At 39.7% G+C, this 13,786-nt stretch overlaps 1 protein-coding gene across 1 annotated transcript in view; it reads left to right on the top strand.

The window, feature by feature from the left end:
• Nucleotides 1-11,110: 11,110 nt before the first annotated feature.
• COL5A2 (collagen type V alpha 2 chain) overlaps nt 11,111-13,786 on the top strand; it is a gene marked incomplete at its 5' end in the record, with an annotated part of 51,615 nt that continues 48,939 nt past the window's right edge. The window contains one exon of the mRNA XM_082285238.1: nt 11,111-11,177. Coding sequence (XP_082141364.1) covers nt 11,111-11,177 — 67 coding nt within the window. The remainder of the gene's footprint in view (nt 11,178-13,786) is intronic.

Raw genomic sequence — 13,786 nt, 5'->3', positions numbered from 1 at the left:
TGAACTTCAGTGCAACTTTGCCTCTTCACACATATTCCGTACATTTAGTCTGTGAGAATTTGTCTGGTTTTCTCTTTTGCTCACTTAATGCAGTTCTGTCTGTTGTTTTATCATGTGTAATAGTAAGATTTGTGACAAAAGCTAGAGGTTAGGAGAGCACAGGCCTTGAAGGATTTTACTTTAAACATTGAATAAGGCCCTGGTGAATAGAAGTAGAGAATTAATTCATATGGTGGTATCAACTCAGTGCTGAAGGCCTGCTTCTTGTGGGTGGTCTACGAGTATCAATTTGTTTTATTACTGGCATCTAGTATATGTTGCAACATTACTGAAAGCCTGAACTCTTACATGAAGTTTTGAAAAGAGCCTGGCAGAAAGCCCTCTCCCAAGGAGATGTGCACTGGTGTGTCAGCAGTTCCCTTTTAGATCACTGCTCTCTTTAAGGCAGAAGTTATGTTATACTTGAAGGCTGGTGAAAAGCTATTTTAGAGTACTGGCTGTTCACTGAGTATTTGGGAGGTCTGGGTGCAGCACACAGGTGAGGCACTTCTGCCTGGGATGAGATACAGAGCTTGGCCTCGCTGCACAGAGGACAGTCTGGCTCATTGCCCATATCTCACCTCGGTGTTCATGCAGATCAGTTGTGTCTTGTGTGTTGTAGCTCTACTGTGGGACACTCCTCCCTCAGAGTGCTCTGTCTTGAGCACTGGTGTGCACCTTTAATGGCTGAAATAGTCACTTCTTATGTCCTGCAGCACATTTTATTTGAGAAAATTTGATTATAACAACCCTTTAATAAATTTGATTCCGAGCCTACTAACCTGTTAGGATTAGTGATATTTAAAAAATAATATAGTGATGATATATTTAGACTTATTTGCAGAAAGGATTGCTGGGAGTAGCTGCATGAGGCTGTGTTAGCCCAGACCACCAGTGAAGAAGGGGTTAGTGAGGCAGGGCATTGGCAATACTGCATTTCTTCAGTAGTGTAAATAAATTTAGCAATAGGACACTGTGTTCTGGAAATTGTCACAAACCTCCTGTGCACTTTGTGGATAGATGCCAGCTATTTCTAATCCTTTGAGAATTGTCCAGTAGATAGGTATCTATGTGAAAAACAGTTCCTGATCAAGGGACTGTTAAGTCAAAATCTTTAGCTGGTGTAAACTGGAGAAAGTTCAGTCTACTGACAGCTCCTGATTTCTCAGAGCTGACTCTTCTAATCAGCTGTGAATGCAACACCCTATTTCCAGGCTTTTTCTTCAAGAAATATGAGTACTTTTGGTGGTGCCCTTTGTGATTGTAAACTTCTGAAGGAGCTAAAAGATCAGATTTGGTTCAAAAGCTCTGTTAAGTCTGCAGTATAACATCCTTAACTGATTAATTGAATTGCAGTACCAGGTAGAAGAAAACATGTTAATATGCAGAGATGTTCCAGTCCTGCTTTACACAAAAATGCGAGTAGTAACCAGGCAATAAAGCCACCTCTTAAAGGACTTGAACATAAATATCTTACAGGCTTTGAAGAACCAAGATAATGTTCTCACTTCTGTCCTTTGATGATCACAAGCATTGGACTTTACCGTTTCCTAGAGTGTGTTCCAAGATGTCCAGTACTTCACTGAACTGGATTCATATTTCTAAATTAACAGTAAAAAATCTCAAATGACTGTCTATTTAAGGTGTTGTGGTTTACTTCTTGCTATGGAATTACTGACCCTTAAAAAGTCTTATCGAGCCGTTCTTGAATGGGACATTGTAATGTTAAGGTGCCTTCTTGGTGTAACACTCGGATGTATAAGGTGGAAAAGTAAAGTAAATATATGTTTTTTACTTAGGGAAAAGGTTTCAAAGAAAGAATTTGGACCTTGAAGGGAAAAAATGAAGTGGAAGGGCTTTGTGGTTCAGAAAATGAAAATGTGTAGGAATCTAAAAAGATAGGAAATGAGGGTGCTTTTTGAGAAGTAAGACCTTTGAAGACTCTGGTGAGCTTGTGATAAACTGGAGTTTATCTGAACCAAGCAAAACATTATTTGAGCTTCCACAGGGAGTGATTTGAAAAATACTGCAGAGATTTGGTGAATGGACTTGTATGATGTTTGTATGCCAAACTGCTGTTTCAGTCACAGTATATTGTTTTAATGCAAAACCTGCAATAATTCCCTGTTTAAATAGAGCCCACCAGGCCCTAAAGTGAACCTTAATGTCCTTTATGAAAAGTCCTAAACTGTCAGGTTGAAAGAAGTAATTGGGCTGCTGTTGTTTGTTGCTCATATTGCAGTCTTAAATGCTGTGTGAAAGATGTAATTTGAGATGAATTTCTTGTAGGACAGATAATCACTTCTAATGATCCACTGCATTAGAGAGAAAAAACCCAAAACTATGCTGAAAGGTGTGTATAAGGAATTGATATGATGCATCATGAAATTTTAGTGCCTCTAAATGTAACACAATAATGCTTTACATGGGATCAAAGCCCACTGACATTAATAGGTGTCTTTTGATGCCATTAGCTCTGTCCCCAAAGGTTTATCATTTAATGGCACTGAAGACTGAATTAAAAAAGCTGGTTTTCAGCTGGGTTTGTGCTACTATCATGTAAGTTTGGAGATGACTAAACTAAGACACTTTCACCATTAAACTGAGTCTAAGGTGTTGTGTAGGACTCCTGGCTTCCAGCTGGTGATTTCCACTTCAAAGCCCAAAGTTTGGTCATGTTAGAGCCCAGTTCTATGTCAAGGTTCCCTGTGTTGTTTATACCGATTTCTGGGTGCAGTGAAGGACCAAGTTTTGATATGAGCAATGGGGCATAGTCACACTAGAGTGCCCACATACCCTGAATTGTTCCCTAGAAGTGATCTTGAGTCTAATGTTTGAGTTACATCCCTTAAGAACGGATGCTTCTCTCAACCACACACAGGTTTTCATTCTTTTATAGAAATGTTTTATTTTCTCTTTTGTATTTTATGCATTTACATGAACCTAATTGCAGCTCCTAGCTCTGCTTTCGGAGTTAAGTGATTCAACAAAATGTCAGTATTCAGAATGCTTTGCTTTGGAAAAAAACGTTATTGTAACTTGGATGCTGCCTCCTTGGGCTTTTAAAGGCTGATATCAAAGAAACAATAGTAGGATAAAATTAAAAAGATCTGAAAAATGATGAAATAGTTTTGAAAGGAGGAACTAAGGGAAATGCTAAGTAGATTATGTTCAAAGCAAACAGTAGCTGGAGGTGATGACGGCTGGTTTGTTTTAAACTAGGCATCCCTACTTGAATTTTAATTCATTCCAAACTTTTTAGTATGGATTATTTGCCTGACAAAAGTTCATTATGCTTCCTCCCTGAAGTATGGAAAGATATCCAGTGATTAGGAGCAGGAGAGCCTGCAGGAAAGCCTTTCATTTCCTCTGTCCCAGAAACCATAATCCTGCACCAGAGCAAAGTAATGGCTGGTATGTATCCATTTATTACTGCAGTGCATCTAAATGACAGGGTGGATAGTATGTCGTCTTTGCTGTTTTTTTTTTTTTTTTTTCTTTTTTTTTTTAAACTTTTGTATGGACCAAGAATTGGGACAGTAGCAAAGACAAGTTAGAAATTAAATGGAAATAAAAATTTGTAACTTTATTCCAGTGCATCATACAGTAACACAGAATCTCCAGGGGGCAAAGATACCTGTAGTTCTTCTTTCATGGGATTTTTCTTGCCAAGTTAATGTCCTTTTCTACTGTTGCATCAAGGCAAAATAAGAAACTGGGTTTTATTTAAAATTCCTTCTTAAATTTAATGAAGTTATGCAGCACTCTGAAAATGGAATGAGGACGTTCTTCACCTGACCTAGCTCTGCTCTTCTTCCAGTGGGATTCAAAGTACCTTGGTCCACAAATATGAGTCTACTTGAAGTCATCCTTGTTGCAGTGTACAATCACCAGCCTATGCTAGAGGGGAAGCTGCTCTTAAATAACTGAGTTTTCCCTAGTCAGCCTGGATGAGTTGGGGCATCCTTGAAAAGGTCTCATGACTCAGAAATGATGAAAAAGATGGAATTGGGTCAGGTCAATGAAAACATTTTTCCGCAGCTTAACTTGGATGTTTTTTTACAAGACTTTTATTGGTGTGACGTTCCCTCTAGCAAATCCCAGTAGGTTTTTTTGACTGAAATAGGTGATTTCAAACATCGTGAGAATGAAAGAAAAGGTTTTCAAGTTATGTAGCTAATAAAAGGACTGTCCGTGGTATTTCGGTAATGAAATGCTTTCCAACAAAAAAAAACCCTCAAAAAACCCACAACCCACATTGTAGAAAAATTCTTGAGCAATACTATTGTCTTTCTTTTATATTCAGTCTCAAAGATTTTTTTCATCCCAAACCTTTATTGAAATGAACTGAGTCCTACTCACTTGTTACTTACTAACATTGTTACTTTTACACACTGAAAGGAGGAAACTACTTATTGCTCCTGCATCTATAAGTAATAACTAAGTTTCACTCTCTTGGGCATGAGACACATCTAAATGACTGTCTTTTCCTCATGTACATGTGTGATTATCTTCAGGATTACACTTGAAAACTAGTCTGCTCCTTTAGAACCTTCCTCCCTGATGCTGTGCAGAAAGCAGCCATGGTGCCCTGAGGGCTGCCGAAGTCTGTTCCATGTCAGCTTGGAACCAGAAGCTGCTGACTGAGCTGTCTGAACTGTGGTAAAGGTAATGGTGGCAGAAAAGAAACAAGAGGCTTTGTTCCTGAAACTTTTGCAGACTTTTTTGCTTACCATTCTTCTTTTTTAATTTCTCACAGGCTCAGAATTTCAGCAAATGAATGGCTTTGCTGTACAAACAGTGTATTATGAGTACTTTCCAGCAATACCTTCCTACTCCACCCAAACACTGGGTAGTTTTCACTTCAGTTTGCAATGCTGAGGCTGTTGGAATGCAAGGATTTTTAATTATGGAATTGAATTTTCTTGCTAATTACAAATCTTTAGTTGAAAAAGAGGGTGATATTAGCCAGCAAGGATGCATTTAGGGGATTACAGGAGTCCACTTTGCAAACCGCAATGTAGAATAGCTTTGTGGAAAAGGCAGTGTGTAATGATAGGTTTCTCTTGAACTTTGATGTGTATGGCTTCAAAGAATGAGGGTGTTTGGGCAGCAGCAAGTGTGTTTCTTTTAGATATAATAAGAAAAGACATCCATATGCATTTTGTGTGACTTCAAAAGAGCTAAATCCTACAAAACAAGGAGGGCAAACCAGTTACTTTGCAGTGCATTGCTATTTTATTACTTAGACTCTGAGTATTAGAGCATATGTGAAACTGGTACAGTGGAACTTGTAGGATTTGGAATGGATGGGTGCAGAGAAGAGCAGACAGCAGTTAGAGCTATTTATTTAATGCATTTTCCCCTTTCCATTAAATTGATTGAATCTGATTGCCTTCTACAGTGAGATGATTGGCTTGGTGCATAAGTGAAGATGTTTACTTTTGGTTCAGCAACGCTTTTGACACCATCTCCCGTAACATCCATTGGCAGTTTGGAGAAGTGCTCAGTGTGGGACTGAATGGGTGGGCAACAAGGTGAATGAGGACCTGGTGGGACTGTTGAGTTCAAAGAGTAATGGTTGGCAATTCTTAGTCCAGCTGGTGGCTAGATGATGGTGACATTCCTCAGGGATCACTTCTGGGAACATCAAGAGATGGTAATTTCAGAATCTGGCTGACACAGTGCAATCTTACCCCGCATGGCTTGTTACTTGGGCCATTGCTTTCTGGCTGACTGCACAGCCAAGGTGGTTTCTTGTAAATTGTCCATAGATTTACTACAGGAGTGAGTGGAAACTGTGTCTCACTGATAGTGACACAGGAAGCAACTGAGAAAATTTTCGTCACAGCCAAAATGCTTTATTTTTACTAATTCACCCAAGTCCAAGTCTGGCTTTTCGAAAGACCAAAATCAAACATTTATGGATTCCAGAACAGGGAGCCAAAATAGACTGTAGAAGAATATTACATTTTCGCTGTAATCTTGCTATTTTAGACTTAAGTTTAGAAATATTATGTGCAGTTCATTATGTCCTAATCAGATTGGCTTTAATTTGCAATAGCAGCAAGTTGGGCAGAATTTCCACTGTTGGGGTGTGTTTGCTTTCAGAATGAAACCTCTTATATTTTAGGAAATGTGCTAATTGCAGGTTTAGTTTTGTTTTAATTTTGAAGACAATGCCTGCATTGCTGAACTTGTGTGTGTTCAGCAGTGCCAAGCCCAGGCCCTGCCTCCACCGCCTGAAATGGGTTTGCTATGTGTTCTTTTTGTGAGTTGCCCACCAAAAAAATCTGATGTTTCTCTGGAACCAGCCTGTCTTCATGCAAATGAAGTGATTCCTCTTAAAAATGTCATCCCTTAGTCAAGAATGTGCTCCAGCATTTTGCTTGTAAAACTGAATGATCTCTGTTGCCTCAAGCCTCTTTTGAGATAATAAAACATAATAATTGCCCTTGATAAGCACTTTCAGGCTTTTTCTGCACTGAGTCAGCAGTAGCTCAACTGACTTTAACTACCTTTCATGACAAAGTCCAAGCAGAGCGTTTGTGGCCATATGGACTCCAGCAGAGACCAGGGACCCCGCTACCGACTTCAGCTTTTGACTGATTTGCTCCAACTGCTGGAATCTGCAATAGTGTTTTCTCAGGCGTGCCCTGAATGCCTCCCCATTACAGTCTCTGTGCAGCCTTAGACATTTGGAAGTAATTTCATTTCCCACTGTATGCTGGAGGCTTGATTGCTGTCATCTGAGAGTATTTGTATAAGCACTGCTGGCATATCAGACTCTTCAACTCTCTCCTTCACCCTATTCTCCTGCAGGCACCTAGTGTAGGAACCCAGAGTGCCAAGGATATTTCTCTGCCTGTTCTTAAGGGTTTTTACCCCCCTGGACACCACTGGTATAGCTTTAAACCTTGGAAAAAAATACCAACAGTCAGACAACAGCTAGAAAATACAGTGGTGTGAATTAGGTGATAGACTACTATGTAAGATTGTCACAGGGTGAAAAATTTAGAGGTTTTAGGCTTCTCTTTATAGTATATAGATAAGAGTAAAAAATATCAAAATGGAGGATTATTGTTGTTCTCTAAACCTTCTTCTCCTTCTTCTACCACTCCTTATTTTGCAGTAAAAGTAGTTTGGAATGATTGGATAGAAAATTCCACAGTTCCTAGTCGTGTTACTGAATAATTGGTAAGAAAGTAAAAATAATGTATGTTTTTAGTAACTATTGGTTAAAATGTCTTTAAAAGGCTGTGTAAATCTTGATAATGGCTCTCATTCCTGCTTTTCCTCCCTCCATGCTGTACCTGGGTCACGCTAGTGGCTCGGTTCCTCTGATAAGACTTCATAAACAACTATCTAGAAGCATTGAAACTACAGAAGAAGTCTCGTTTTGTCTTTTAAGCGCCTTGCAAGGACTTTCAGCAAATTCTCTCCCATCAGGAGAGACTCGATTTATGGCACGCTAAAGTGTCACCTAGCAATGTGTCCAGCCAGCCTACTTGTGAACTGAAATAAAACCAGAGAAAAAGAAAGTTAAACATGTTTATATCTAACCTTGTTCTTGGGATAACTCTAATGAGTTAATTTAACTAAGTGCTTTTCAAATAGACTGGTCCAAAACTGGGATAACCAAAAGGAAAGGACCAGTCTGACTAAACTTTGAGCAAAGTTGCTTCTGCAGTGTCCTGCCTTGTCTGGGGTGTTTACAAGGGTTGAGTCCTGTTTAGCAGCTCAGGACCAGTGAGCTTAAGATGCAGATACACCACCATGATTTGCTTTTGAATAGTATAATTGAATAGTATAATAAACATTGGATAGTGCTGTGGGACCAGCGAGACAAAGCCTTTTTACTGGAAGGGATCCCAGTGTATTCTGCCTTTGTATTCAGCATGTGTTGGATCTAGCTGTAAAAATATTGTTCTTGATTGTCTTGGAAATGAAACTTATCCATAAAAAGGCAAGCAAAACTTCTGTTTGCCCTGATGGAGACATAAATCCATGTACCTGTGAGAAAAAGGGGAAATAGAGGCCACCAACCCAAATGCATGGCAGAATTGATTCCATCCAGGTAAGTGTAGAAGCAGTTGTGTACTTCACATATTGATATAAAATTAATTTGGAGGTTTTTAACTGTATCCTAAGCATGGTTTTTCCTATCCAGTTTTCCCCATTCAGTCAAAATTGAAATCACAATGCTGAGTGGAAAACAGATTTATTGATTTATTTTGGCACAATTTTCTGGAAGAAACAAACCCCAGCTGCCAGGTCACACTAAGAGTGCCCTTTGCCTGAGAGATTATTTCTTCTCCCGAGTCAGGGTATATCGTTCTGCTGTTGCTTTTTGCTTCTAACTGGTGCTTAGAGCTTGGAGGCTGGATTTTCTTAGTTAGTGAATCTCAGACGGTGAACTCCCTCCCTGTAGTGCCAGCCAGATGGAGTGTATGGCTTTAGGAAGGCTTCGTTGATAGTCACAGCAATTTCAACAATTAATTAAGTCTCTTCTTGGGGACTGACTTGCACCTTCATGCTTCACAGTATTTATTCATACTTACTGGTATTTGTGGCCTCTGCAGGAAAACCAGTTGAGCCTGTAATTTTCCAGGTGAAAATATGTGTTTTAAAATTACCTACATCATTTAAGGGAACACCCTGGAACTTTTCTATTTCTGAAGGCTTGCAGCTCCTTGTCTAGAGAGATGGCCTCCCCAGTCACATTGACACTCACTTGGACTTAAAAGCATTCAACATCTTTCATTCTGTGGAATGCTGTTAAAAAGGTTTATTAATTGTCAACTTTGCAAATTATCCCCTAGGATTTTTTTTAAGCAGGAACTCTGGGGGATAGATTAAATGCCCCCACCTCTTTTCCTAAGAAAAAGTTCTGATGAAACCCAGTTTCTTACAGGTTTGTGTTTTAAACTTCAGGCTTGTGTGCATTCCCAAAAGTATAATGCAAGGGATTTGTTCTTACCCACTTTTTTACAAGGGAGGTGGGGCAGTAACTTGGAGCTCCCTTCTCTTCCTGAATGTGTATGTCCACGAAACTGTGTATCAGTTCAGTCTTTTATTAGTAAAGTATTCCAGGTTCATCCTCATGTGTGTAACTGTAAAGTACTGATGTGAATTCTCTCTATTAATCATCATTAACAATAATTGTTTCTATGTAACAAATGCAGAATAGATTTTGTATTTGTCAGCACTCCTGAGAACTAGCTGATGTTTCAGAATAATTGATGTTTACATTATAATTTGTAAGTCACAGTAATTTGGATAATACGTTATTATTACTCCAAAAAAAATTTACCAAAATATAAACAAAACAGGCAGTCTGATTCTTATTGGAGTAAATGAGAGGGTTTTTCCCATTGATTTAATGGGATCTGGATCAAACCCTACATTATTGTTGCAGCAGGCTGACAGTCAAACATTATTAACACCAAGCTCCTCTTGTCCCCGTCTTGGCAGTCTGCACACATGCACAACAGTACATCTGCAGAATGATTGTTAGCACGTATCATCTTTCACTTTGATTTACTTCTGTACCTCTGCTTTGTGAGTCAGCAGGATTAACTTTTGTAATTCATATCTCAAAACTCAGCTTTTCATTTTCTAGCTTTTTAAACTTTAAAACCACTGTATCTGTGTAATCTCGTATTTCCCTATGCTTTTCACAAACTAGCGCAAGGATGACAAAGAGAGGATGACAAGATACCTGTGCAAGCTGTTTTATTTCTAACCTTTTTTCATTAAATAACTATACCTCTTCTGTTGCAGTCTTTTTATGTTAAGCAATGCAAAAGAATTGGGGTTTGGTTACACTACACATTAAGATGCCCCTCCTAGCAGAAGAAAGCCTAAAACTGGCAGACTGTGCTTTCACTACCAGTCATCATCTTTTTTGTTTTTGTTAGGCTGTGTACTCTACCACTGTAGGTCTGTCAGCCTCTAGATTCCTTTAACTAGCACATTGGTAGGACCACTAAAAATGCAATGAAATGGAGCTGCTTTGATGCCAAATACTTTCCTTTTCCTTGCCATTTCCTCTATGAACCTCAGTTGTTCATGTCTGCAGAAAAAACTCATATCTGCAGGTTTTGCTCGGGCCGTTTATTTTCTTCAAGTAGATCACTGAGAGATGTATTCCTGTCCTTCATATACCTGCCATCACCTCAGCTGAGGGTAGTGGTGGTTCACTGCTTCTACTTTTTATGGTGCACATTTTTGTGGTGTCATTTTCCCTCTTTCTTTATCTCTCTCTCACTCTCTGTCTCTCACTCTCATTTGTTTCTACCCAGTTCCATGTCCAGGCTTTACTTTACTTTTTCCATGTGCAAGATGTGAACCAGGAATCAGTGAAAGCAATATGGGCACAGCAATGTGAAGCACATAACTTTAAACAGCAAATGAAGCAGCAGTAAATTTCCAGGTGTTGCTTTCAAAATGATGTGGTGAAAAATTGAAATGATTTAATATGCTGTCTTTTCAAACCCTTGTCCTGCTGTTGGCTTGTTGAGGAGTGGAATTCACCTTGAGAGAGATGTACTTGAAATGAAAACAAGCTCAACTTAAGCAGCCCAAAGCAGGGTAGGCCTTACACGCCTGGTCTGTTCACAGACTTTGACACTTGCTCGTGAAGACTGATGGGCATTGATAGCCATCTAGTGGCTGGGATGACATGTTGGGGTTCCTGTCCCCTTCTTCCTCCCCCCAGTAATTAGTGCAGCTTCAGTGGTGACACCAAACTGGGCCTGGGTAGGTCAGTGCCTGATGTGATTTTTACTTCCAAGCTACTGATGCGTAGTCTCTGTGTCTGAGGATCCAGTAAATTACCTGTAACTGACTGTTTGACTGCTGATAAATCAGTTCCTTAAAGTAAAACCCATATTCCAACACATCAATATATAGCAGAAAGAAATTGCATTTTACTTACTGTGCTTTGCGTTGAAATCCTCTTTCTCAAGGTTGGTTGTTGTGTAAGCTCATGAATGAATGAGTCCTTAAATATATCATTGCCTATTTCCCCTGCCTCGCCTTTTATATTTGCAGACTGTATTGAAACTCGATGGGTTTTGAATCCTGTTGGATCTTTACTCAGGTCCGATACCAACTGGAGTTGTACTTTTCAGTTGGTAAGAAAAGAATTGGTGAATGGCCTAGCAGATCCTTTTGCCTCATTAAAAATTTCCGAAGCTGCTTCTCAAGCCACTCGGCACCTTGTGTTACAACTGTAGAGGTAGAAAGAACATGTGATATATAAAGAGTTTGTAAGTTTGTCCCTGTGATTAAAACAAACCTGCAAATTTCCAAGCCATAGAGGAAATGGTAGAATGATTTCCTTTGCTGCCTTTGCTGCTCTGGGTGTAGCTGGATAACACGCTTGCAGTTCAGGCCTGGGAATAGAATGTCAAAATGTTCTTGTGAAATGAGTTGGCTTTGAAACAGCTGCTCTTTCCAGGTTACTCTTTCAGTGTAATGCAGTCACAGCAGAAAGAAAAACTAGGAGCACTGAATTTAATCAAAAGATGTACAATTGTCTTTTCTGACAATATTATATGGTGGTGGGTTTTTCCTTTTGTTTCTTGGTTGGTGGTTTTTTTTAATGACCATCATATCTGCAATCTGATAGGGGAGCAGACTTAGTAGCTTTCAGAAGTTGGTATATGCTTTTTTCCCCTGTGTTTGTCTGCCCCTGTCTTTCCCAGCCGCTGAGCGGGACCCAGGCAGAAGCTAGTCACCATCTGGCTGAGCTCTGATTTGCCAAAGCAGTTGCTATGTGGTTTATTTGAAGTTATGACAGAATGCTGACTTTGGGCTCAATAACTTAGAAATTTCATTTATGCAAACTGCTGCTCTTTTGAACAGCACAACGAGTTCTGCGGGTGATACGTTAAAGAAGACACAGACCATATGCCAGACATCTGGGGCGAAAAGGCTAAATATGTCAGACAGTGCATTATGTCATGCTCACAAGGGAGAAGTGAGAAGAGTGGTTTCCAAAATACGATCTGCAGTTTGGAAAACGATTCTCACAGTGTCATAAATGGACTGTACAGCACACTTGGTTGATGTCTTTACTTCACACTGAAAACATTTCCTCCCGAGCTTCTGCAGCACCTCTTCGAGTCATTTTGTCTGTTGGTGTAATAAAGCGGTTGAAGAGGAGCTGACCTGGTGAAAATTTCAATTTGAGTTTGTGTTAGAAAGCTGTTAGTGATGGCAGGCAACAGTTAATGACACATCTGCTCCCCTTCTTCAAGCTTTGACATTGATGGAGTAACTGGACTTGAGATGAGGCACGAAGCTGAAATTCCAAATCTGCTCATGTTTATTACTTGGTAATTTTCTGTTTACATCTGGTTTAAATTAGGACAGAAATGTATGGAACAGTGAAATTGTCCTTGTGCTTAGAGCTGTTAATTTTTATACTAGTAACAAGTTTGCTTAAACAAACAATGGTTGTGATCTTTGACTAAGGGGATGTGTCCTGTGTATATAATTGACCTTACTCTCAGTCTTGTATCAGTTAGAAATTAGACCTGTTTGGGAATTTTCAGTAGTAGTTTTAACTGGATTGTCCAATTTCAAAGAGATTTTTGAGGGATTTCTGTGGTCAGATGGCGTTCCCACCCATGTAAGATCAGTCTTCTCTGCAGCATCTCAGGGGTCAGGAGAATAATTTTTGGACTGTGAGTGACAGCTTTGCTGTGTATGACTCAGAAACTGTCTTGGCACTGGGATTCTTGGTTTGCAAGTTTTGACACATGGTCTAGGGACAGCCTGGGGATGGTTCTTTGGTCTTGCGGCTGCTTGCTCTGTTAAAGGATGAAATATTCATTGGGACAAAATGAAAAAATCATTTCTTGCTGCTAGGGGATTCTGTAAAATACTGGATGCACAATCAAAACTTTCCAATTTACTTCATTTTTGAACTCTTTCTCAGACATATTTTAATTTTAGGAGAAGATACTGAGATATACTCAGCTAGTGATTAAAAAAAAATTCCAAACATATCTGGAGTGTTTGGTTACAAAGTAGGAAAAAAACAAAGGCAAAGACTTAAGTATGGGTAAAAACAGTACAAATGTGAGTAAATGTGATTGTGTGAATAAATACACAGAGAGAGGATATATGCATATAGTCAGTCCCTACTGGTCCTATATAAATAGTGACCTAGGATGGTCTTTCATGTATGGTTAAAATATTTAAGGGGTATTTTTGTATCCAGTTAAGATATATCGTGTGTGTGCTGGGTTGATCATGTGGGCCATGACCAGCTGGATTATAAAAACTGAGCATAAATTATGTGAGGAGCCTTCTCTCATCCCTCAGCTGGAGACACTGCTGCAAGTGCCACAGCAGTGGGTGCTGCTGTTGCCACTGGACAGAGGCTGACTCTCCTGTTCAGAAGATTTGATTCTCTGTGCTGGTATTCCCATACACCAATAAATAAATCTTACCCAATAAATGGGATTGTCTTTTTTCTTTCCCCCAACTGCTGCTGTGTCTGTCCCATCTGGCTGTATAAGCCAGCAGGGAGCAGGCAGCGTGTGCCGTTCTGGACAGAAGTGTCACAGGTTCTTGTCCCCGGTCAGACCTCTCCAATGCCCTGTGCTCAGCACTTATACAGAGCAGGGAGTTGGAAGGAGTTCCTCAGGGCAGAGGTGACACCTCTCTGAGCAGGCTGACGTCCAAAAACTTATGAGGCATTCACTTGGTACTGTGGAGGAATTGTGCACTC

Source organism: Coloeus monedula (genome assembly GCF_965178545.1).
Source record: "Coloeus monedula genome assembly, chromosome: 7".
Lineage (NCBI taxonomy): Eukaryota > Metazoa > Chordata > Aves > Passeriformes > Corvidae > Coloeus > Coloeus monedula.
Note: the sequence above shows the minus strand (reverse complement) of the source record. Positions and strands in the feature narration are given on the sequence as shown.